This window comes from Podarcis gaigeae (genome assembly GCF_964106915.1).
Source record: "Podarcis gaigeae genome assembly, chromosome: 14".
In the NCBI taxonomy this organism is placed as follows: Eukaryota; Metazoa; Chordata; class Lepidosauria; order Squamata; family Lacertidae; genus Podarcis; species Podarcis gaigeae.
Genome location: NC_139690.1, coordinates 51,137,790 through 51,164,465, shown reverse-complemented (window position 1 = coordinate 51,164,465; position 26,676 = coordinate 51,137,790). Strand labels below are relative to the sequence as shown.

Sequence of the window (26,676 nt, the reverse complement as noted above, 5' to 3'; positions counted from 1 at the left end):
GCTGTCAGAAACAATAATAACTGTTTTAAGAAACATACTGTAATCACAGAATGCTGTCCAGGAAAAGAGCAACTCCTTAATATCAAGTTAAGTTCACATTTCTTCCAAGCCCATTCTTTGTTTAATAAAATCCAGGCCACGTGTATAATCTGCAGAGTTGCATTATTTCTATTATGCAGAAACTTCAAAAGGTGCCTATGTTATTGATGTAGCACATCATATCACATTATCTCATATTTTTATACAGTTATCAAAAAGGGCTGACCTTTATCTATGCCACTAGTACTCATATTATGTGCATTTCAGAGTCCACTTTTATTACTTGTATACAAAGTGAGATTAAGATCAGGGTGCCATTGTTCAGACACTATGGAACTTAAATAGAGTAAGATGCCTATCTCCATGTTATAGGTGGGAAAGGGTAAAAAACAAACAAACAAATAACTCCTTTGGTAGAGTAGGCTGGTAGCAGCATTAAAGCATAACCTGAACACTGCATGCATTGCAGGATGATAAACATCGCATGGTTTCTAAGTATTAACAACTACAATGTTTCAGATTGTATAAAGCTATCACAAATCAAATATCTGTTTAAAGTAAAGGCTCCAAAATTATTACTGTTCCCTTAACTAACATATGTGTCCACCCTCTTAATATCAAACTATTCCACAATACTGGTACAGCCACCAAGAAAGCCCTATGCTTATCCCTCTCATTCATGCTTTCACTCCAGGTGGAAGACAGAATGGCCTTTAAAAGAACAGACAGGCTAGCATACAGGGAAGACACTTGGAACCAAGCCATTTAGGGTTTTACTAGAAATCACCAACACTTTGAACTGTGTTCAGAAACATAATACTAACCACTGCAAATGTTACAGGATGGTTAAAAGGTAAAAGGTAAAGGGACCCCTGACCATTAGGTCCAGTCGTAACCGACTCTGGGGTTGCGGTGCTCATCTCGCTTTATTGGCCGAGGGAGCCGGCGTACAGCTTCCGGGTCATGTGGCCAGCATGACTAAGCTGCTTCTGGCGAACCAGAGCAGCGCACGGAAACACCGTTTACCTTCCCGCCGGAGCGGTACCTATTTATCTACTTGCACTTTGACATGCTTTCGAACTGCTAGGTTGGCAGGAGCAGGGACCGAACAATGGGAGCTCACCCCATCGTGGGGATTCAAACTGCCAACCTTCTGATCGACAAGTCCTAGGCTCTGTGGTTTAACCCACAGTGCCACCCGCGTCCCTTACAGGATGGTTAGCCATCCACTAATATCCTTGCGGCAACATTCTGAACTAATGGTAGTTTCCAAAGACTTTTCTAATATAGCCCTTTGTAGAACACACTGCAGTAATCTAGTCTGCATGTGTTAGGCCAGATGGTCCCCTTAGGAATGAATGAAACTGACCAGTCCCAATAACTCTTTATGTATATATAAACCATTGCTTAGGGGATGTGTAACCTTTTGAGTTACAGATAAGTACAAGGGTCAATTTAAAATTACTAGAGTAGCCTGAGTCGCAAAAATGGAACAGTCATTCTGATCTGCTTTATCAAGTCCGGAAAATGCCATGATAAGGAGATGAATAAATTATCTCCATAGGAGCCCACAGTTCCAGCACACTGGGTTTTTGCTTTAGAGAATATCCACACTTTTACTCTTACCAACACTTTGAACTTCCAGGTGTGGGGGGGGGGGAAGGATATATGATCTCTCCCTTCCATCTACTCTCCAGCATGCTGCTTGTGCACCAAGGAAGAAAGGCACCAGTGGTCCTTGGGCTATTGTCAGCAGCGCAAGTACACAAGCACCTCTCTAAATCCAGTTTTCCATGGTTAGAGTGAGTGAGGTTGCATTTCTTATGTGTTAAAAGTCATCTCAGGGCTGGGTCTAAATTGACTCAACTAGACTACTCCAAGAGTCAATGGCAACTTGTTAATATGTATTTTCCAGTTCTGTAAGTAACCATCCAATATGCCTCACTGATGAAACAGTATAGACTGGGAATGACCACAAATAAATGCTAAAAAATATATTCTCTTTTAATGACTTTAACCCTATTTTAAAACTGAAATTGCATCTGACAATATAAAACTTATTCTGTTTGTTTCTGCTGTGCAGTAACTGACATCTCACACACATACTTGTCTGACTTTTATAGGATAGCAAGTTTGAGTTTATTTGTAAATTGCACATCATTTCAAAGTTCTTCGTCCTATGTATGTCAAATGCAGCTTCTATTTTCTATGGAATAATTGTTGAAATTAACACATGTTAACACATTTGCTATTCCTGCCAGGTCATAAATTCCATGTCTTAAAAGCCCCTTTGTCCCATAAAAAACATGTTCCTCTAGCATCCGTTTTCCTATTCTAGCAAAGTGTAATGGACATTAGTGCCACTTTAAATAAGCATTCAGCTCCTTATACAATTTTAAATTATAGATTTGATCAAGTGGCATAAAAAATTACACTATCATCTCTTTTAACCTAAGAAAACCAGACAAGTTCTCTTTCTTTAAATATTAAGGTACTATTTCTCATTAAAAAATGCTTAAAGCTATGCACAAGGGTTTTATCTCCCTAAAAAAATCAACCAGCTATTGCTGTAAGTGCCAAAGAAAATGATATTTCTAGGTTGCCTTTTAATACTTAACGTATTTCTTTGCTGCTAACAATTCTCACTGCATTTAAGAAAGTGGCAAATTTATTATTTCCTTTCAAAGATAGTTCAAAATGCATTGTAATATATTAGTATATTACATCTACCACTCTAGTAAGGTTTTTTTATAGAGTTGGAAGGGACCCCTAGGGTAATCCAGCCCAACCCCCTACAATGCAGTATTCTCAACTAAAGCATCCATGGCATGTGGCCATCCAACATCTGCTTTAAAATCTCCAGTGAGGGAGAGTCCACAACCTCCCAATGGATTCTGTTCCACTGTCAAACAGCTCTTACTGTCAGAAAGTTCTTCCTAATGTTTAGTTGGGATTTTTGCAGATAAAGGCGCTCAGATTTGGGAAGAGATAGACTCCACCATGGGAGCAGGGCGGGGGCGGAAGAGTGCTAGAGTCCTGTCTAGTCAAGTTGCGTGGGATCAATTCCAATCTGTTACCTCCGAGGATGTGGACAGGCTGCTTGGACAAGTGAAACCAACAACCTGTCTCCTTGATCCTTGCCCATCCTGGCTTATAAAAGCTAGCTGGGAAGGGATGGGTGATGGGCTTCATGGGGTGGTGAATGCTTCTGTCTGTGAGGGAGCCTTCCCAGATCTGCTGAAAGAGGTGGTTATCAAACCGTTTCTTAAAACACCATCTTTAGATGCGGCCAATATGGCCAACTAACGCCCAGTCTCAAATCTTCCATTCTTGGGCAAGGTGATTGAGCGAGTGGTTGCTGAACAATTCTAGGCATGCCTGGAGGAAGCGAACCATTTGGATCCCTTCCAGGCAGGATTCAGGCCTCATCATGGGACTGAAACTGCCTTGGTCACACTGATCAAATTTTAATTTATTTATTTACGGCTATTAGCCCATAAAATATGTACAAACCTAAAAGCACAGAAACATAAAAACCAATACATCTAACAACAGAAGGGGAACACCACGATGCAAGGGTGGGTCATTGAGCAGTGACAAATAACAGCTTGGGTCCCGGAAAAATCCAAGGGACGGTTCACAGAAAAAGGAGAACTGGAGACGAGATCCGTCATGCACTCTCATCATAACTGTCCGATTAGTTTTTGTTGTTGATGTTGTTTTTTGGTGGTTTTTGTGTGTGAGATAACCGCATTCAGGAATCTCGCCACCTGCAGAGTTACAGAAGGATCTGTATCCTGCAAAAGCAGTGCGGCATGTGACTCAACAGGCCTGCCAACCAAGCGCAGTAAAGCAGGACCCAGGAATTTAGTCCTGGCTATGCTATGTAAGGATGGGACGCAGGTGGCGCTGTGGGTTAAAGCCTCAGCGCCTAGGACTTGCCGATCGAAAGGTCGGCGGTTCGAATCCCTGCGGCGGGGTGCGCTCCCGCTGCTCGGTCCCAGCGCCTGCCAACCTAGCAGTTCGAAAGCACCTCCGGGTGCAAGTAGATAAATAGGGACCGCTTACCAGCGGGAAGGTAAACGGCGTTTCCGTGTGCGGCTCTGGCTCGCCAGAGCAGCGATGTCACACTGGCCACGTGACCCGGAAGTGTCTCCGGACAGCGCTGGCCCCCGGCCTCTTGAGTGAGATGGGCGCACAACCCCAGAGTCTGTCAAGACTGGCCCGTACGGGCAGGGGTACCTTTACCTTTACCTTTATGCTATGTAAGGGACCTCCAGCGGGCTAGGGACAAAGGTGAAAGCTGTTTCCTAGTTCTACTGGATATCTCAGCGGCTTTTGACACCATCAACCATAACATCCTTTTGGACTTTCTAGAGGGGCTGGGTGGGAGCTGGGGGCACTGTTATACTGTACAGTGGTTCCACTCCTTCCTCCTGGGCCATGTTCAGAAAGTGGGGGGGGGATGAGTGTTCAGACCCCTGGGCTCTCACGTGGGGTGCCTCAGGGTTCTGTCCTCTCCCCCATGCTTTTCAACATCTACATGCAGCCACTGGGAGAAATCATCAGGGGGTTTGGGCTGGTTGTTCATCAGTATGCAGATGATACCCAGCTCTACCTCTCTTTCAAATCAGAACCAGTGAAGCCGGTGAAGGTCCTGTGTGAGTGTCTGGAGGCGGTTGGAGGGTGGATGGTGGCTAACAGATTGAGGTTGAATCCTGACAAGACAGAAGTACTGTTTTTGGGGGACAGGAGGCGGGCAGGTGTGGAGGACTCCCTGGTCCTGAATGGGGTAACTGTGCCTCTGAAGGACCAGGTGCGCAGCCTGGGAGGCATTCTGGACTCACAGCAGTCCATGGAGGTGCAGGTCAATTTTGTGTCCAGGGCAGCTGTTTATGCAAGCTATTGTGAATCCCTACCTTTTGTCCCAACATACCTATCAAGTTATACACAAGTAAACATCTCCATGAAATAATTAACCATTCTGGTCAAAAAATGCACACCAGCTACATTGATCTCCAGTTCTGATAATATAAAGACTAGCATGCTGCCTGCTTCACAATGACAACATTAATGCATTCTGATTTTTGTTAGATGCATAAATGAATGGCTACTGGCTTTTATATTTTCAAACGGAAAACAAGCATATACCATTGTAGTCTCTGTTGCAGTCTGCGATCTTTTTGAACCAGGCACAACCTAACCTGTGTGATGCCTTCCTCTGTTCCATTTTAGAACAATCACAAGCTACAGACTTCAATTTTCATCTTGTCTTGCAACAGCCCTTTCTCTCCCACTCCTAAAAAAGTATTGATTTGCATAACATACTGCCTTATGAAGAAATTTAATTAACACAAAGACTTGAACACTTATTTGTGACCTTTTAGTGCAGGTTGCGCTGTGGGTTGAACCACAGAGCCTAGGACTTGCTGATCAGAAGGTTGGTGGTTCGAATCCCCGCAACGGGGTGAGCTCCCGTTGCTCGGTCCCTGATCCTGCCCACCTAGCAGTTTGAAAGCACATCAAAGTGCAAGTAGATAAATAGGTACCGCTTCGGTGGGAAGGTAAACGGCGTTTCTGTGCACTGCTCTGCTTCACCAGAAGCGGCTTAGTCATGCTGGCCACATGATCCGGAAGCTGTACGCCGGCTCCCTCGGCCAATAAGGTGAGATGAGCACCGCAACCCCAGAGTCGGTCATGACTGGACCTAATAGTCAGGGGTCCCTTTACCTTTAACAAAAGATTTACCATACTGTTACTTTTGAATTCAAAATAAACATATATACCTAGATCCATTAATCCTTTAAGTGACAGTAGTGAATCCTAAACAATAAGTTCTCATTTTCAACTTCTCTCCTTTTTTTACATTTTGATTAAGATTTCCACAAGAGGCAGATTTCAACATGTTTGGTTCAAAGCCTTGGTACCTGGTAAGTTTTTCCATAAAGGCAAACTTGAACCTGCCTTTAGGCTCTTCAGTCTTCTTATGGAGGAGCAATAATGGCAGAATAGTCTTAGAAAAGTTTTCCACTAGTGACCTAATGCTATACCATACACTGGCATCTTGTCAAGAGATAGAACTGATCTTTTGCTTTCTATGGCTGAACTTGTAATATCTGTATGAAACAAATATCTACCATATTATGTTATGTAATGTCATGTTTTAAGCTAAAAGCAGTGCTTGAACTAATGGGGATGGGGAGGTAGGTTAAATCCACATGTCCAACCTCCTGAATCCCATCAAATAAATGGTATCTGCCTTGTTGCCTCTTGAATATAGTAGCTGAGGGGGACCAGGTGTCCCCCCCCCCAAAAAAAAATCTGGGCACTGGTTATTCTACTGAGACTTTCCACAGAGACCCTTCTCACTGTCTCTTCAGGAATTTTAAAGTGGCAGACAACATGCAAAAGGGCCTCTTCTGTATTGGCCCCCACCACCTAAGAAATATGTATGGCTCCTTCATTGCTTGCATTTAGACAGCTAGTTAAACTTTTCTTTTAAATCAGGCTTCTGTGCCCTCCTAGATGTTTTGACTACTATATGTTTTGTTACTGTTGTCACATTATTGCTTGTTTCACTGTAACTTTTTCTATTGTAGTATGTGAAATGACCTTCAGTTTGAATGCCCTTCAGTTTCACTTATCTTGAAAATACATTTTCAGGAAGAGGAGAACACAGAAAGTGTTGCTGCTTAATTCTCTTGATAGTTCTTTGTGTGTGGTTTTAGGGAGGGGTCAGCTGTCTTGGTCAGCTTCTAATGTCAGTGTTGAATCAGAACCCCATTTCATAGATCCTTGCCTACTGCAGCAGGCTACATACAGCTTTGTAAGAAAATCACCACCCATTTGCTTGTGAAACAAAAGATTGGTGTTAAGCAAGGAAACCAAGAGGTAGGGTAAGTTCAGAAGGGAAAGGCAAGTTCCAAATGTTGAGAGAAGCGTTACCCAATGGATAACTGAAATCACACTCACTAATAGGAAAGGGCTGTTGCATATTATTATTATTATTATTATTATTTCATTTATTTACTATATAGTAAATCTATATATTACATGTGGAAATTAAGACTTCTGATAATGGAGAGCCAAAATATTAGTTTCCAATGGTGATAACTATTTATTGTTTCTGACAAAAGTTTTTCTCCCACTGATTTCAAAGCGCCTTTCTGATGTCAAGTAATGAGAAATTAACATAGATAAGAAGTTAACATAGATTAACTTCACTTGCCATTGCACAGAGCATGAGTTATCAGATTCAGATTATGGTGGATGAAGACCCAAAGAACCACAGGACTAGTTTCCACACCCAGGAGATGAGTTTTTAAAAACAGCAGCTGCCATGTAGCAATTGCGCAGCAAACTGCTGTTGAAACAGAGAGATGTTTCAAAAGTAGTTTGTTACATGACATGGGTTTCTGATGCTCAAAGAAAGGAAAAACATTCAAAAGCCCTCTGAGTATATACTTTCACTGAAAGATCTTAGCCTCTTTCTGTAGACCAGCAGCATACTCATATGTACAAGTATCTATTGTATCATGTAACAATATATATAAACCATCTTTCACTGCAAAGTAATCCCAGGGCAGGTTTCAAGAGTATTTAAACAATATCACAAAGCAAACCATAAAATACTAATAAACATTAGTATAAACGATTACAGTAAAAGTAACAAAGGAATAGACAAAGACCTCAACCAGTTAAAAGTAACACCTAAATAAGTTTCAAAGCCAGGGACACCACTACACAAAAGCTTGTCCCTTGTCATGGCATAGCAGGCCACACCCACCAGTGGGACAAAAACCAATGCGTCCTCTGCCAATCTCAGGATCTAGGCTGGTCTCGTTAATATTTATTTATTAAATATACTTTTGCCCTTCACCTGAATACCCCAAAGCCCAGCGCGCGCGCACACACAATCTATCTTGTGAACAATAATTCACCTAAAACCACAGTACATTACTCACAATATAATCTCAATAAAAATGATATGGCAACAGAAAGCACATAAAACACAGTCTCAGTCATCGTTATATTTCACTATATCCAAAGGTCTAAGTAAAGGGAAAGGCACTCCAACAAGTACCTGGGTTCCAGGTAATTTGGGGTTTTGTAAGACAACCCTGATGCCTTAAACGTGTCCTAGTAACAAATACAGGCAGCCAGTGCAGATCCCACAGGATGGATGTTATATAAGCTTAGGCACCTGAACAGCATTCCGCCCCAGCTGCAGTTTCTGTACCATCTTCAAGGATAGCCCTAGGTAGAGTGTATCACAGTCATTGAGATATGAGGTTACCAGAGTGTGTATTACTGTGGCAAGTTTGGTCTAGGAATGGCAGTAGCCAAAGAACAGCTGGCTGAGGGAAGCAGGCCAAGAGAAAAATATATAACCACCTTAAATGTATATAATTATCCACTTACTTTCAATTATTGATCTTAGAACCAATATTACAGCATGCCATTATATTATTTCCACTACTAACAATAATCATATTTTATAGCAAGATTTTACATTTTGTTTCACTTATTTTTATCTAATGCAAAGGGATAGTCACAAAATGCTCCTGACCAACTAATCAATCAATTTGAAGCATCAATAGAAACTCCAGACATCTCATTTTCAAGATAAGCTTTGATCAAAGTATATCTTTTCTAAAATATGCATTTCTAATTTTTAAAATGTTTTAAATGATGAGATACAAATAAATGCAGAGGACAGCGAAATTTCATCCCTTACAATTTAAACCTCAAGTTAAGTTCATCACACTAAAAAAGAAAGCACTCCTCTATAAATCAATATAATTTTCAAAGGGTTGCAGAAGTCATCCTTCATAACAAGGCCACAGATACTTTCTTCTTATTTCCTGCAGTGAAGTGTTCATACTTCAGTGAGTCATTTGAACATCAGTCACAATGTAGCACACAATTGAATCTCCACTCCTTAGAGCTTTTAGGTCAGTTTTGTTCTACTAGCAATCATACACACACTTCTATAACTGGGGTTTACTTCTGAGCAATGATGCTATTAATTGCATTACACCTTGAACATTGCCAAAGTGTTCATAGAAGACATAGGAAACAGCTTATACCAAGTTGGACTTACTAGCTTGTCTACACTGACTGGCAGTGGCTCCCCAGGGTTTCAGACACACTTCCCTGAGAGTAAGTCTCATAGAGCTCACTGGGACTTCTTTCTAAGAATTAGTTACAGATAGGTAGCCGTGGGTAGGAGTTTAGGAGTGGGTAGGAGTTTACCCACTCAAACCTCTCTTGTACCTGCGATACATTGATGATATTTTTATCATCTGGACACATGGTCAACAGACCCTGGACACCTTCCACCAGAAATTCAATGATTTTCACCCCACAATCAACCTAACAATGAATCAATCTATGCAAGAAATACATTTTTTGGACACTACTATAAAAATACAGGATGGGCGCATAGACACCACCTTATACCGTAAACCAACTGACCGACAAACATATCTACATGCCTCTAGCTACCATCCCAAACATACCAAACAGTCCATTGTATATAGCCAGGCACTACGTTACAGCCGCATCTGTTCCAATTCTACAGACAGAGACTCTCACCTAAGAGATCTACAGCAAACCTTTTTAGAACTAAAATACCCAGCAGATGAAGTTAGACAACAGATCAGCAGAGCCAGACTGATACCCAGAGAGAACTTGCTGCAAGACAGACCCAAAAAAGAAAATAACAGAACACCTCTAGTCATCACATACAGCTCCCAAGTTAAAACAGTACAACACATCATCAGAGATCTACAACCTCTCCTGGACAATGACAGTTCTCTTTCTCAAGCTCTGGGAGGAAGACCTTTCATTGCCTACAGACAGCCACCCAATCTTAAACAACTCCTAACCCACAATAATACTACAACCAGACCTAACACGGACACTGGCACCAGAGCCTGCAATAAACCCAGATGCCAACTTTGCTGCCACATACACCCGGACAACACCATTACTGGCCCCAACAACATCACACATACCATCTCGGGACTATTTAATTGCTCATCGTCTAACATTGTGTATGCCATCAAATGCCAACAGTGTCCTTCAGCTCTCTATATTGGACAAACAGGCCAGACCTTACGCCAAAGAATAAACGGACATAATTCGGACATCAGGAATCACAAGACAGAGAAACCAGTAGGAGAACTCTTCTATCTCCCAGGACATTCTATACAAGATCTCAAAGTAGCTGTTTTACTACAAAGGAATTTCAGAAATAGACTGGAAAGAGAAGCTGCTGAATTGCAACTTATCACCAAACTTAAAACCATGGAGAGACCTGGTCTGAACAAAGACCTTGGATTCTTATCTCATTATACATGACAAAGCCATTTTTCACCTTCTCACCCCTTGCTTTTTCCTGTAAGACCTATTGCAGTCGTTAAGAGTCGTCAACAGGCTCATCACAGCTATCTGCCAATCACCCATTCCCACCACCCTTCTGAGTAATACCCCTCCCCACCTTCTCACTATATAGAAGGGTCTGGAAACTTCTGTTTCAGTGTATCTGAAGAAGTGTACATGCACACGAAAGCTCATACCAAGAACTAACTTAGTTGGTCTTTAAGGTGCTACTGGAAGGAATTTTTTTGTTCTTTCTAAGAAGACATGCATAAGTCATGAATAGCAGCCTTAACTTTCTTCACAATGAGTAATTTATTTTTCCAGTCCATAACGTTCCTAATTGAACATTGTAAATGACAGTGAAATAGTAAATACACTTCTCATAAAACTACAGAAGACCTCAAAAGTTAGATGTGAATGTCTCCTGTAAGATCAATAATGCCTTTGGCTCTTAGGCATGGTCAAGCATTTAAGTTGAATGGGGCTTACTTCTAATTAAGTGCTCACAGGCATGCAGTCTTAATATTTGCACTAAATGCAGTCACAAACCTTTCATTATGATATTACCTGACATACAAATATACATACTTTCCGATGCAAGATGAAGGTTACTTTCACCATTCATCCACAGAAAACAATATTTCTTAAAAAGGTCACTTTAATTGATTGAGGCATATGCATGTAAAACTGGCTTCACTGCAGACTTCAGGAAATCCAATTTAAATAGCTGTTCAAATATTTGTCTTGAAAAAGGTCAAAATTATATTTAGCCAAAAAGAAAAAGTATACAAAGTAGGGGGAGGAAATGTGTAGTTTAACTTGCTGAAAGATTACAAGAGGTTTGGTATAAACATAACACTATTCTGCAGAGACTTCCAGGCCCTGATTGTCAAACAGTTCAGGAAAAGGAGGGACTGGGAGCATACACAATGGGCCGGAAGAGGCAGCCTGATGCGGCTGGAGGCAATTAGTAAGGAGCGTTTTATACAAGAATTAAAACTTCATCCTGAAGTAGTAAACGCTGACAAGGCATGGCTGGAAGAACACGCTTAGTTGCGTAGCCCCTCCTCTCACCGCTCGAGCGAACGCCGAGCTGTTCCTCCCTAAGTAATTCTACAACTCCCCAGAAACTGGGAGGAGGCGAGGGAAAGATATTCTGAAAACTTCTCTGGGCTGCCTTAAAGTCAAGCTTGAGGAATACTCTCATTACCAGAGGCAAAAAGAAAAAACCCAACCCCAAACACCATTTACTTCTTATTAATTCTCTCGGTTGCAAAGGAGCATGCAGCAAGCATCGTGGTCAGCCATGTAAATGCTAGCAGGAAGGAAAAAACAACCTTCAGCCTTTGCCTTGTTTCCATTCTTTGTTTCTTTAAAGGATCTCATAGGGGGGAAATGGACCACCTCGTGTGAGGTGGGGGGGGGATATATAACCAAGAAATCGCTCTGCTTATGACAAGGAAATGCTTGGGCAGATCCAACGCCCTCTTTCCCCGGCATGAGTAACTTCCACATGCTTCTCACTAACTCAGCCCCACGAGAGAGCAGCAGGGTGCCCAACAGACCGCTCCAGCCCAGCTTGACAAACAACCACCAACAGCACACGCGCCGAAAGTGAAAGCAGCGCTTGTTCATCAGGTCACTCTGCATAACCAACTGCAATACGCGGAGCCCACGTTGCAATATATTATGTTTTTCACTCCGTCGAAACATTTGGAATTTGCAGAGATCTGGCTATTAAAATGCACACGCGCTCGCGCACACACTCACACTGACAATTATTCTATCCAAAGTGCCTGGCACTGGATCTCTGAAGCCTGTTGTTCCTTTCCTCTGCTATATGACCCCATCGTTCGACTATAAAGGTCCTTGATGTGGAAATGTGGAGACACGAATCAATCGCACCGTTTGTCTGTGTTAAATCCATGTTGTTGGCAACCTGAATGAACAGCGCTCAAACATACAATGGTACTGTATTCATTTTCTCTCTCTATTTTTTTAAAGCACGCCTGATTTAGCCTTAGCTGGCAGATTTATGGGCCCTCCTTTCTCTTGACAGCTTAGCTCAATGTATTTCATATATGCACACACACACACACACACACACATCCAAAAAGTTAACTCTTCCATTGCCTGGAAGTATTGAATTGCAGATTCATCCCCAAACAGTTAAAGGGGGAAGATTAGCAGAGGCTCAGATAGGATTACACCAATGGTGGGGTGGAGGGAAGTGGGGAGGGAAAGGGATATCGTGGGAGAAAAGATGCCCAGACACATCCTATGGCTGTTTATGCCGAGGCAGCCCTTGTGATCCGAAACCCATTGTCGAAGGGAAAGGCTGCAACGAGAGGGTTGTGTCTCTGGTGTGAAAAACAGAAAGCCAGGGCTGTATACCTAACCTATCACTCCAGTTCCCCAGAGCAGCGGGATGCCTGGCGTCCTTTTTTGCAAGGGAGGGAGACAAGACTATCCCAATAAGCCCAAAGCGTCTCAAAGCAAGCCTTACCTTGTGCCAGAGCTTGCAACATGTGGAGCTGAAGGAAGAGAAACGCCCACCATCCCCGGCAGAAGAAGAAACAGAAGTTTAACTTTATCATCACTCGATCTCGCCACCTATTCCTCGGCGGAGCAAGGTTCCCAGCTCCCCTTCTCCGGATCACTATTTGCTCCACACGATCCGAGGAGGGCCCGCCACCAAAGCTCACTCCGTCCCCCAGAGAGGCCATGTTCTGGCGGGGGGGCTTCCCGTTGCGGCCATCCCGAAGTTTTGGGGGGACCCGAGCCCCCGCCGGGAAGGAGCCGTGGTCTCCCTGGCTCGCGCCCACTTTGCATAGAAACCCCAGGCGAAAGCATTCCCTGTGCATGACTGCCTTGCAATCGCCGCCCCAATCGATGTGTTGTCTCGTGGAGGAACTGACTGCACCAAAACAAGCAGGCAGAAATGCAAAACACATGTTCCTCTGGACTCCTCCGATGCCTTCACCACACACACAAACAGAAAGAGAGAGTGAGTGTGTGTGTGTGTTAAGTTTACTGGCGTCAATATCTCAACAGATCGCCGTTCTTCATCACATCCCTAGCAAAAAGCAAAAGCCATCAGAGCACGGCAGGAGGAAGAGAGCGGTCCAGCTCCGCCAGGCACCGGCAGACAATCCAGAGAGCACCTTCCATAGCCACCAAGATGACGGAAACTGCCCGCCCCCCTGATGCTGAAGAAGCGTGGCTACGGTTTCTGCGCCGCCGTCCCTCTTCTTCCTCCCCTCCTCCTCCTCTCCAGAGCAAAGACCCTGCGCTCCCGAAGTTCTAAATTCTCGGGCAAGTCCTTCAATCTCGAGCGAGGCAGGGAGGAAGAGCGATCGTGGGATTCAAAGAGTCACTCCAGCCCCGCTCCAGTCAAAGGAAAAAAGTGGGGAAGCCCCACGCTGACAGGTTGGGCTGGGTCCCGATGAACCTTCCCTTCTCCTCCTTGCAGAGCCACGGGGATGTTCTTGCGCATCCGATTTCCTTCATCCCTCCATCCCTCTCCGGAGTTGCAGTCGCGGCGTGTCCCCCCCCCCCCCTTTGGACAGCAGTCGCGAAGGCTCGTAAGATCCCCAGCCGAGCAGGTAAACTGAGCCCGCGCCTGGCTGCGCTGCTCTTTCCAGCTCGATTTGCAACCAGTTACACGCCAGGGGGAGGCGGGAGCGGAGGGGGGGGGTGTCTCTCTCTTGAACTCTCCAGCGAAGGTGGGGGAAATCTGATCAGGTTTCCCTCGCAGGAGACAGGAGGAGGTTGCTGGGAGAGAGGGAGAGACCGGGAGAGGAAGCAACAGCTCACCTCCAAGGAGGCTTCCTTCTCCTTCTTCTTCTTCTCCTCCTCCTCCTCCTCCCCACTTCTGGGTCAACTGCGGAGGCAGCCCAAGGCAGAAGCCCCCCCCCCCCCAGCAGGGAAGGAGACCCACGGAAGCAGCAGCAGCAGCAGCAGCAGCAGCAACAAGGTGAAATCCTCCGCTTGGCTGGCCACCCCCGGCGTCCCTCGTTGCACAAGCCCGGAGGGATCTTCCTGTGCTCGCTCGCTCGCTCTTACGCAGAAGCTGTAAACACAAGGAAGGGAGAGGAGAGCCGTTCAGAGAGGGAGGACGGAAGGCGACACCGCGACACCCCCAGCGCCAGCAGACCCGGGTTCAAAAGTGCTTCGAAGATGCACCCCGTTCCCAACTGGGACCATCGCCACGAGATGGATGCTTAACCCTTTCGGGACTGCCTGCAACGCTTCTTTATTTCTGGGACTTGACCGGCGGGGTGCACAAATATCAGGTGGGGCACCGAAACGAGCCAGGGGGGAGATTGGTTCACATTGGTGGCAACGTCCCACTTCGGCCAAGGCAGCGATCCTAAGCACATGCTTGACGTGCTTGCAAGCCCCAGGAAACTGAAGGGGGCTTGCTTGCTGCTGAGCAAGCAGGCTTGGTGTAGGGTTTTTTAGTCTATACATCTCTTCTCTGCTCCCCCCCCCCCCCAATATTGAGTGAGATATGCTCCCAGGTCCATTGATTTCAGTGTGTGTGGTATGTGAAACACCCACCCCCCAATAACTTTTTCAGCCCCTTTTGTCTAAAGTGCAGTCCTAAGCAGCTTCACTCAAAAGCAAACCCCACAGACTAGACCCATAGATGGGCGTCTGGATTAGACCCATAGAAACCGGACCCCAAATGGGTCTCACTTCCAAGTGTAGGGTTTCAACCCCCAGTTTCTGTTTCTCTCACCCCTGCAGTCCGCACACTTAACTTTTCCGTCCATCACTCTCTACCCCTGAAATCCACCCTTAGTTATCTATTTCATAAAATTCGTATACTCTTTGGCTGTAGAAAAAACAACAACCCTCAAAGCAGTTTACAAAAAAAAGATCAAACAATAAAATTATCACTGAAATGTATCATTATTCTTCACCCTCCCATCACTCCTCCTCTTCCCTGTAAGTTTTACCCAGCTTTCCTATTGTTCTCTGTCTGGCCTGCATTTCCCTCCCACCCAGGGCCAGCCCACACCTGAGGCAAGGTGAGGCGGCAGGATCCACAGGGCAGCAGATCTGGCCTCCAAGGAATGCATCACACACTGCTGCTGCCAATCCATGCACTCCTCAGAGGTCGGATCCACCTCCTCCTCAGCAGCCCCACCGCCACCAATGCCACCTCTACAGCAGCCTCTTGGTGAATAGGAGGCAGCCCTGGTCTTCTCCCAACCTTGTTCCCTTCTGGCTGGGGAGGGCACCATTTTGTGGTTTGCCTCGAGTGCCAAAATGCATTGGACCAGCCCTGCTCCCACCCCTCTCTCAAATGGTCCCCTATTGCCTTATCCTACCTCACAGGGCTCTTGTGAGGATAAGCACAAGAGGTTATCTTTACAATCAAACAGCCTGCAAATTTCGCAAAGCAAATACATGAAACAAATAATAATAGTCTATGGACTTTTAAACGGGGGGGGGGGTATTGTTTTTGTTTATTCCTACGTTACGTATTTTTGCATCTTTATATTGTAAACTGCCTTGTGATCCTCCAGGGAAGGGCGGTGTAGAAATTTTCATACCAATAATAATCTTAATAATCAGGGGTTGTTGTTTTTCCCCAGCCGGAACTTGCCAGAATTCAGTTCTGGTACCTCTCAGGTGGGCATGTTGCCATTATAAGAGAATAAAGGAGGTGTTCGTGGTGAGTTCTGATACCCCTTTTTCTAGAAAAATAGCACAAATGATAATAAACGAGCCTGGGAGACAAAATAGCCGCCATGCCAGGCTTCCCTGAGGAGAAAGGAAGGCAGGAGTTTGTGCCTGGAAATGGTCCTTGTTGCCTCCTCTGAGAACATTCATGCTCCTGTGAGAGCTTTGGTCTTCTTTCTGTCAAGAAGACTGAGAGAGAACTTGTTTCTATTGAGAACTGGGAGACTGAGAAACCTGCTCCCAGAAGGGGCCTCGGAAAGCCGGCCCACCCATGAGGCAAGCTGACACAACTGCCTCAGGCAGACAAGGCCAGAGGAATCCTACTCCATGAGGGGAGGAAAAACTTCCTCCAAATGTGTCCTGAATTGGGAAGCAGCATGTATTATAATTAATAATAATAATGGCTTAAAATATAGGAATATGTAACGTGGAAATGTCTCTCTTTTCCCTCCTCCTGAGGCGAGGAAAAACTTCCTCCAAACGTGTCCTGAATTGGGAAGCAGCATGTATTATAATTAATAATAATAATGGCTTAAAATATAGGAATATGTAACGTGGAAATGTCTCTCTTTTCCCCCCTCGAGGGGAGGAAAAACTTCCTTCAACTGTGTCCTGAACTGGGAGACAGTATGTCAGTTATGACTAATAATAATAGTGGTGGCTAATAAATACAGTATATAAAATAAAAGCTTGTTTCTCCCTCTCATGAGAGAAGCGCTTCCTTCAAATGTGTCCTAAATAGAAGCAGCATGTATGTGTCTATTATAATTATTACAGATGCACACAACAGCAGCTAATAAATAGGAATATATAAAATAGAAAAACTATCTTCCCCCTCATGAGGAGAGTAAAGCTTCCTTCAATCATGTATTGAACTGGGAGACAGCATGTATGCGTGTCTGGTGTGATTATTATTTCAGAGACACACATTAATAATAATGTTAATATAGAAATATTTATACTTTGCTTTTCCCCAAGGGAAGCTTCCTTTAAATGCGTCCTAAATAGGGAGGCAGTGTATATATAACGAAAATATATTTAAAAACAAAACAAAAATCCTAAAATGCAACAATTTGTGCGGGATGGCGTTACATTCGCCGCATACTGTTTACACATCTGTTGTTCTGAATAACAATGACTAAGATAGAGAACCAGAAATCTTAATTTTAAAAATCTTAAAATGCGATGATTTGTGAGGGGCGACTTTACATTCGCCGCATACTCTGTACCTATCTGTTGTTCTGAATAAAAATAGCAGGCGCAGGGAAACCTGCGAAGGGGGTGGCTTTACATTCGCCACATACTTTATATGTACTTTTACTGTTTCTTATTTCTCGGCCGCCTGCTCTGCACACAGGCGCTGAGAGGCGGGCAGAGCAGCTCCTCGCCTCAGCGCCCCTTCGCAGAGACTGACAGAGTCTGGCGGGTGAGAGGGAGAATAAAGAGACACCCGCTTTCCCGCCTCTAAAACCTCCCGCGACGCTCCGCCCACCGCCCTCGAGCGCCGCCTTCCCGCTCGGCGATTGGCCAAGGAGGCGCGTGAGGGGAGGAGCCCGGAATGTGGAGTGTGTCCTCCGCCGCCGCCCCGCCCCGAAGGCCGCGCGCTCCCCCCCCCTTTTCTTTTTTTTAAACCCGTCTGCCTAACGACTGGGCGCGCGCGCGCTCAGGTTCCCCCGCCTCCCTGCCCGCTTCGATTGATTGGTTTGAACCCGGCGTTCTCCCCGCCCCCCCGCCTCGCGCTTTCTGGCTCCGTCGCGCGGCGCGGGTCTGCGCCCCCTGCAGGTCATTGCAGGGAAGCGCCTCTGCAGCAGCAGCAGGAGCGAAAGGGGCTGCGCCGCCGCCAGAGAGAGCTTTTGCGAGCGGGGAGACACGCCCTGGATCGGGGACGGGGGGGGGGGGGGGATAGAAATACTAGCCATGGGAGGAGGAGGAGGAGGAGGAGGCTGCAGCGGTCCTCCAGGCTGCATGTTTCCTGCCTTTGTGTCTGGCAGATCCTTGCTGCCGCCGTTAAATTTTTGCAGCAAGCGAGAGAAGGGGAGGCGTGGGATGCGGGTGGGGGTGGATTTGACAAAAGCCAGGAAGCCGTGCAAGGGGGGGGGGGGCGGGAGGAAGCTTTTGCAAATACTTCCCCACCGCCCATCCTCGTTGCTTTAAGGCGCTGCTGTTGTCTGCCCGGGCTTGGCTTAGTTTGTTTCGCTGAACGTGCTTTTTGCTTGCACACACCAGGGCTCTTTCCCCCCCAAAATTATTTTAGTTTTAAATACCTCGGGAAGCTACGTATTGTGGCAAACTCATTCAGCGGTGCCGATCAGGTCCCGTGTCATTCCTCTTCATTTGTGCGTGTCTCGCTCCGTGTGTACTGTATTATTAATGGACGGCATTAAGAGGATCGGGCCAAGTGTTTTGAGAGGCGTTTAAATCAAAGGAGTGCAGGCAAGCTTTCTGCACGCAGTTGCCCGTGAAGCTTGCAGAATAGATGGTACCAGCGCTCCCTGGGGATGTCGCCTGTTTTGCCTCGCCATCACTCCGGGCCCACTTTTTCTTTTCAATGCACCAATCTGGTGCCTCGTGCCTGCGACCATCGCCCTTTTTACAGTTTCTTACACCTACACTAAAACACACACACACACACACACACACACACACACACACAAAACACTTCCACCCTCTTATATTTGGCACGGCAATTTGTTTCATTGCATCGACTGTTATCTCTCGCTAAGCCAAATATTCCAACAGGGCTCCCGCATCCTTAATCTTCATTTCATTCATTCGTTTGAAACACTTTTGAGTTGCTCTCCTACCTGCGTTTCCAAAGCAAGGTACAATGGTAATACATAATAATAACAGCATCCCTGCATGTCATTAAACTAATTCAACAAACATGAAATAATAAGAACAAATGGCAGGACATCAAAAGCTGTTAAAATCCCAAACCACCTACACAAACACTTTCATAGCCGAGTAGTCCATTAAAGGTCATGGCAAAATATAGGGAAGCTTCAGCCGGTGCCAATGTGTCAATAAGGAAGAATACAGGATCGGTTTGAGGACCTTATTTCAAAGATGAAGTGCCCGGCCCCAGAGTAGCCGTTTACTTATTTAAATTAAATATCAAAACATACAAAAAGATAAAAGGAAGTAACCATTTCAGTGCAGAGTTGAAACAGACTCTAGCTAGGTACATAATATAATATATATACATAATATAGGTACATAATAAACAAATGATGGGGGTGGGGTGTTACTTTTAATCTGTACCAAGATAGGTAAAAGGTAAAGGTACCCCTGCCCGTACGGGCCAGTCTTGACAGACTCTGGGGTTGTGCGCCCATCTCACTTAAGAGGCCAGGGGCCAGCGCTGTCCGGAGACACTTCCGGGTCACATGGCCAGCGTGACATCGCTGCTCTGGCGAGCCAGAGCCGCACACGGAAACGCCGTTTACCTTCCCGCTGGTAAGCGGTCCCTATTTATCTACTTGCACCTGGGGGTGCTTTCGAACTGCTAGGTTGGCAGGCGCTGGGACCGAGCAGCGGGAGCGCACCCCACCGCAGGGATTCGAACCGCCGACCTTTCGATCGGCAAGTCCTAGGCGCTGAGGCTTTAACCCACAGTGCCACCTGCGTCCCCTGTACCAAGATAGCTCTGCACAAATTATAATGAGATGCACAAATGTAGTTTGGGCCTACCTGTGAAAAGGATCTAGGGATCATAGTAGACCACAAGCTTAACATGAGTCAACAGGATGATAAAGCAGCAAAGAAGAAGAAGAAGAAGAAGAAGAAGAAGAAGAAGAAGAAGAAGAAGAAGAAGAAGAAGCTCATGCTATTGTAGGCTGCATCCAGAGAATTATAGTGTCCCGATCAAAAGAAGTAATAGCACTGCTCTATTCTGCCTTGGTCAGACCACACCTGAAATACTGTGTACAGTCCTGGTCACCACAATTCAAAAATATGTTGACAAGCTGGAATGTGTGCTGAGGAGGACAACCGAGATGATTAAGTCTAGAAACCAAGCCTTATGAGGAACAGTCAAGGGAGTTGGGTATGTTTAGCTGGATAAATGGAGACTGAGAGGAGATATGATAGCCATCTTCAGATATCTAAAGGGTTTTCCCATGGACAATGGCGCAAGCTCGTGTTTTCCTGCTCTGGAATGTAGGATTCAAATGAATGGATCCAAGTTATAAGAAAGAAGATTCCAACTGAACATTGGGAATAACTTTCTGATGGAAAGAGCTGTTCGACAGCGGACCTTCTTTTGCTATATTTTTTTAAAATATTTTTTAATATAGAGATTGGATGGCCACCTGCCTCTCTAAGAGATTCTTTAGCTGTAGTTCCTGCATTACAAGGAGTTGGACTAGATGACCCTTGTGATCCCTTCCAACTCTGCCATTCTATGATTCTATTGGAAGAATGTATATACTTGTGAAAACAACTGATTTCTATTGGGGGGAAATGCTTGTGAACATGCATATGGGGGCAAAACTGCATGCAGATTTTCATACAGACTTTTAAACAAATTTGCAAAACAGGCAGAACTTAGGAAAGGAAAAATAAGACATGAAAGTAACCAATGTCAACCGGTTCATCCCTACTGAGAACAGAGGTGGACAACCTTTCCTCGTGAGGAACCTGGGGTGGGGGGGCACATGCCAGTGATCAGCAGGATCAGAGGCAAAAGTGAGCTATAGCTTCTATAAGCTATGGGAAGGGTTGCAGCTGAGTAGTAAAGCACATTCTTTTCATGCAGAAGGTCTTGGGTTCAGTCTCCAGCATCTCCTCCAGGTAAGGCTGGAAGAGATCTGAAATATACTCGGAGTCGAGTGTGAATTTCATGCTCCTTATTCAGCTCATAGTAGCAATGAATGAAATTTCCCCAAAATGTCTAGCTATATATACATTATTTACACAATGGGCCCCACGTGATTGGCTAATTCTGGGCTGCTCCTGTAGGCTAATCAGCTTGCGGATTCACCTCCTCCAGAAGCCCAATTGGCTGCTCCTGCAGGCCAATCAGTTGCTGATTCACTTCATCCAGGAGCCTGATTGGCTGCTCATGCAGGCCAATCAGGTCGCTGATTCACTTCCACCTGGAGCTGGATTGGGTGGCTCCTGTGGACCAATTAGACTGCTGCATTTTGGATCCTATTGTTTTAGGATTCAACTCAGTACATAACAAGATCCCTTCCCTGAAACCCTGGGAAGCCATTACCAGTCAATGTGGGTGGATTATGAACTATATGGGCCAATCGTCTGGCTCAGCATAAGGCTTGTGTGATTAGTTGGGAGTGTGAGGACTACATTAAATCAAGCACTGTTCAAAGTGAGGGGCTTCCCTGAGCCCCTTAGTTCAAGCTCTGATTTCAGAGCAGGCTTTGCATGTGCATGGGATTTTTACAGGTTGCCAGGTAATCCACCTGCCAGTCATGTGATGCCATGTGGCTGACATGGGATTTCCCTGCCATCTGCTAAAATTTGGCTAATGGGGTGGGGCCAGATCTTACTATTTTTGTATAGTAAGCTGCATTCCAGCCATGCAGAAATCAGAGGTTCCTAAATACACACAAACAGCTTCTCTCCCCAAGCAAGCAAGAAGCATCATCATGACGGGAGACACTCTAGCCAGGCAAAAGCACTTGAGGAGAGGCTGCAGCAGAGGCAATGCTTGCTTGCGGAGAGGGCGTGTGGCCTAGGATGGGTCTTGAGGACCAGGGAGAGAATCCTAAAGAGCCACATTTGGACCCTTGGGCTTGAGGCTCCCATGACCCAGAATCCTTTGCAACATGGTAAGTTTCTGTGGCTGACACAATCAGTTTGTAAATGTGTTCACTGAAATAGATTCCCTAGGAAATGGGCAAAACATTGACAAAAACATTTTTGCTGAGTTCTAGCAAAACATTTCACTTGATTTCGAAGGATAGTTACCAGGGTGGTGTCTGTGTGTGGATGTAATCTGCTTTCCTATCACAATACAGATATGCAAAATATATTGTGTTCTGTATTTTACACTCTTCCCTAACTATCTATCTTGGAAAGAACCCAAATCGAGCCGAGTGGTACAGAGTGCTGATCCCCAGAGAGAGCTTGAATTTACAGCGTCTGCTGCACAATTACCAATAGTTAATTCACAGCAGCAGAGAAGAGTTACCTTGATCATAGGGTTTTTGAGGTGCAGGCAATATTTAATTTACCTTCGCTGGAAAGGCAAAGCACCCTTAATTGGGTTTTTAATTACTACTAACAAAGAGTAGAGCAAGCAAAAAATAAAATAAAAAATCTCCTAGCAAACTAGTTTTCCATTCTCAAGGTCAATTGGGAGTGTAGTAAGGACTATCTGGGTGCTCGCTTCCGGACATAGGTCAATTTAGTCCCTACACTAGTAAAGGGAAGAAAGGTGCATTTAAAGTCATCCCAAAATTTGTTTACAATGAAAAGATGTATAACTCCCATCAGCCTCAGCCAACATGCACTTGGACTTAATTCCGCGTCAGAATAAATAGGATTTGGCTAAACAGTATACAGTGGTACCTCGGGTTAAGTACTTAATTCATTCCGGAGGTCCGTACTTAACCTGAAACTGTTCTTAACCTGAAGCACCACTTTAGCTAATGGGGCCTCCCACTGCCGCCGCACTGCTGGAGCACGATTTCTGTTCTCATCCTGAAGCAAAGTTCTTAACCTGAAGCACTATTTCTGGGTTAGCGGAGTCTGAAGCGTATGTAACCTGAAGCGTATGTAACCCGAGGGACCACTGTAATGAAATCTTGTGGTGGTGGTGTGGTGCAGTGGTTAGAGAAAATTTGAGGAACCTGAAGACCACTGGTTTTTCTTGGGCTTCAGCTCCCATCAGCCACAGCCAGGAAGGGGCAGTGGTTGGGGATGATGAGATTTAGGAGCGCAATAGCAGCTGGAGTGCCTCAGGTTCCCCACTCCAGGGTTAGAGTGCTAGACTAGGAAAGTCTGGGTTCTAACCTGCTGCTTGCTCTTGAAGCACACAAGGTGATCTTGAGCCACCTCTCTTTCTCTCTCTCTCCTCTCTCTCCCCTTAACAGATCTCACAAGGTTGTGTAGAGGTAGATAGGGTGAGGAGAAATGTATGTCAACCCTGTTTTCTCATTGGAAAGTCAAGATCCAAATGAAATAACAACCAGAACTGAGCTCAGAAAAATCCCCCCCCCCATAATTTTCTTTTTTGATCCTTGGGGAGGGGAGGCAAATCTTGCAAAATACTCTCCAAATGTTCACTACCGTGTGTGTGTGTGAGAGAGAGAGAGAGAGAGAGAGAGGGGGGGTGGGACACCACCAGTTCTTGCTCACCATGCCCCTTAAGGATGGCCAGGCTGCCAACAAAATCGCTTCTGGCCGCCACCAAAACCTTAAGAAACTGTTAAGAGGTTTTTCTCTTCCCCCTGAAGGATATTGTGTGAAACTCAAGACTCCCCAGTTGCTAGACAATAGCATTTTCACTCAAGAGTTGTACAGCCTAATCGGAATCAATTTGACCCAGAAGTATGTGCCGTTGATTTTCAGTGGGAAATGCTTCCCAGTAAGTGTGCTTAGGTTCAATATCTAAATTTCAAAAATCACTGAGCATAGGTTTTGATGCAAAGACTGAGATCCAAGGAGCTATTTTAGGTAAGTCCAAAGATTTGCTGGCAACCCAGTTTTTCCCCCTTTTCATTCCTTCAAACAGCAGACGTCCATGTCAAATTGCAAACTGCATTTGAAACTTTTCTAGGTTTCAAAAATAGCTTGCTTCGTGGAGTGGAGAGCTGCCATTCCAAATTTCCTTTGGGTATGCAGAAATAGTGGAAAAGTTCTTTAGAACCCGGCCTTATATGGAGAGGAGTCAAGAGCACTAAACCAGTAGCATTGTAGGAGTGTGTGTGTGTGTGTGACTGATAAATATTTTATTCATTTTATTTATTTATTATTACATGTATAGCCCACATTTTCTCCAAGAAGCTCAAGATGGTGTACATGGTTCTCCCCTCTCCATTTCATTCTCACAACAACCTTGTGAGGTAGGTTAAGGTGAGAGACAGTGACTGACCAAAATTACCGAGTGATCTTATGGCCGAGTGGGGATTTGAACCCTGGTCTCTCCCATGTCCTAGTCCTGACACTCTAACCATTACACCACACTGACTCTTTCTGTTTTGATTAACTTTAGGTAGAAAGGCAAAATCTAACAGAGAACCAATGCTAAAAGCAGTTAACTGCATAAAAAACCCCAGAAGTGACTCTTGACACTGAAGTGCTTATGCGTTTTTAAATAGAAAGTCGATGAGCATAGATTTCAGCAGGAAACATGCCTAGAACAGGGTACGAATGTCTAGGCACAGTTCTGGAGCTTGTATTTTCCCTTTATATCCCAAATATTACCTAAATACTGCTGTTTATGGGACGCAGGTGGCACTGTGGGTAAAAGCCACAAGACTTGCCGATCGAAAGGTCGGCGGTTCGAATCCCCGTGGCAGGGTGCGCTCCCGTTGCTCGGTCCCAGCGCCTGCCAACCTAGCAGTTAGAAAGCACGCCCAGGTACAAGTAGATAAATAGGGACCGCTTACTGGCGGGAAGGTAAACGGCGTTTCCATGTGCTGCGCTGGTGCTGGCTCGCCAGAGCAGCTTCGTCACGCTGGCCACGTGACCCGGAAGTGTCTCCGGACAGCGCTGGCTCCCAGCCTCTAGAGTGAGATGAGCGCACAACCCTAGAGTCTGTCAAGACTGGCCCGTACAGGCAGGGGTACCTTTACCTTTACCTTACTGCTGTTTATTATATTCTACCATTCACAAGCAGACTCTTGTACCCCAGATCTATGACAATATTCTTGTCTGGAACAACAAGGCAAGAAATTGTGTGAAGGTTATTACAGTACCATGAAGACGAAGGTCTAAAGAACTAATCAAACACCCCAATGTGAGTGGAAGTAGCAAAGAGAAGGAAGAGTTCTCGCCAGAGGGATATAGGATGAGCTAGAGGTCAAAGTGCAGGGCTGCATACACACTGACCATTTTTAGCACAAAAACGAAGTTTCTATCAATCCAGAAAAGTTCATCGTCCTCCAGAACATGCTGTTTTCAATCTAGATTGATTGTGGTTACTTGATGGGCATTTCAAAACCCTTCCCTTGAGTCGCTCCATGGTTTTTCCTCCCTGCACATGCAATAATAATAATAATAATAATAATAATAATAATAATAATAATAATAATATTTATACCCTGCCCATCTGGCTGGGCTTTCCCAGCCACTCTGGGCGGCTTCCAACAAAATATTAAAATACAGTAATACATCAAACATTAAAAGCTTCCCGAAACAGGGCTGCCTTCAGATGTTTTCTAAAAGTCTGGTAGTTATTGTTTTTCTCTTTGACATCTGATGGGAGGGCGTTCCACAGGGCGGGTGCCACTATCGAGAAGGCCCTCTGTCTGGTTCCCTGTAACTTGGCTTCTCGCAGAAAGGGAACCGCCAGAAGGCCCTCGGCGCTGGACCTCAATGTCTGGGTAGAACGATGGGGGTGGAGTCGCTCCTTCAGATATACTGCCACAGGTGAATGAATGACGAAGTGGTGATTGCGATCTCGATATACGCCTATCTGCAACATCATTGGGCGGGGGTGGGGGTGGGCATCATGGGTCAACCACCCCATTCCCTGACAGTCCGTGTGGTCAATTCCCTGCTCACCAAATGCTATTTTGCCTTACAGGCCAGCAGTCACCATCCCAGGGCCCAGCAGCAGTCGAGATGCAGTGTTTGAGGGGTGGGGCTTGGGAGATGTGGGATAGAAGAAGAGGCTCAAAAGCAAGTTGCTCACTTGGTCCTCTCCATGGTGCTTCCAGGCATGCTTTGCTCTCATTTTATTCTCTGTTGTCCATTGTAAAGGCCTTTGGCTACATACAATAAAATTGACCTTCCATTGCCCCCTTACCTGCCATTCCACTTCTCAGCAGAGACAGCTACTGGAAAAGAATGTTAAACGATGCAGTTTACAATTGTGCCTGCAGAAAAATTTACGTTCAATATAAAATTGGCCAAAGGAAAGGCAAAACCTTTTGGTGTTTTTGCTGCCTGCATCCCACTTGTGGAATAAGTTAAGAGGCTTCCGTCTTCTGCCATTTGGAATCTATCATTTATTCCACTTTGGATATCCTCAAAAGCTTTTCAGCTGCTTGTTCTTGCATGGGTGGAGGAACTTGCATGTCTCCGTGTTGTTGTTGTTTTCTCATGAAAATTGAAAAAATAAATTTTAAAAAAGAAGACTCAGTAGCTACCAGGCATGATGCTGTTTTCTACCTCCATGGTCAGAGGTAGTAGTACTTCTGAATACTAGTTGCTGGAAATGGCAGTAGAGAAGAGTGTCTTAATAATGATAATGATAATAATTTATTATTTATACTCCGCCCATCTGGCTGGGCTTCCCCAGTCACTCTGGGCAGCTTCCAACAAAAGATGAAAAATACATTAAAAACATCAAACTTTAAAAACTTCCCTAAACAGGGCTGCCTTCAGATGTCTTCTAAATGTCAGATAACTGTTTATTCCTTGACA

The 26,676-nt window shown here is 45.1% G+C and overlaps 1 protein-coding gene across 7 annotated transcripts in view; it reads right to left on the bottom strand.

Annotated features, from left to right (window-relative positions):
* The window catches only part of SDK1 (sidekick cell adhesion molecule 1), a 580,479-nt gene extending 562,922 nt beyond the window's left edge, over positions 1 to 17,557 (bottom strand). For 6 of the 7 annotated variants that reach the window (XM_083711227.1, XM_083711231.1, XM_083711232.1 and 3 more), the window contains exons 1-2: positions 17,424 to 17,557; positions 12,932 to 14,497 (exon numbers count right to left, since the gene is read on the bottom strand). In XM_083711227.1, the coding sequence (XP_083567353.1) occupies positions 12,932 to 13,379 (448 nt within the window). In that variant the 5' untranslated portion in view covers positions 13,380 to 14,497; positions 17,424 to 17,557. The remainder of the gene's footprint in view (positions 1 to 12,931; positions 14,498 to 17,423) is intronic. The other variant, XM_083711228.1, reaches the window with a different exon arrangement.
* Between the last annotated feature and the right edge of the window lie 9,119 nt (positions 17,558 to 26,676).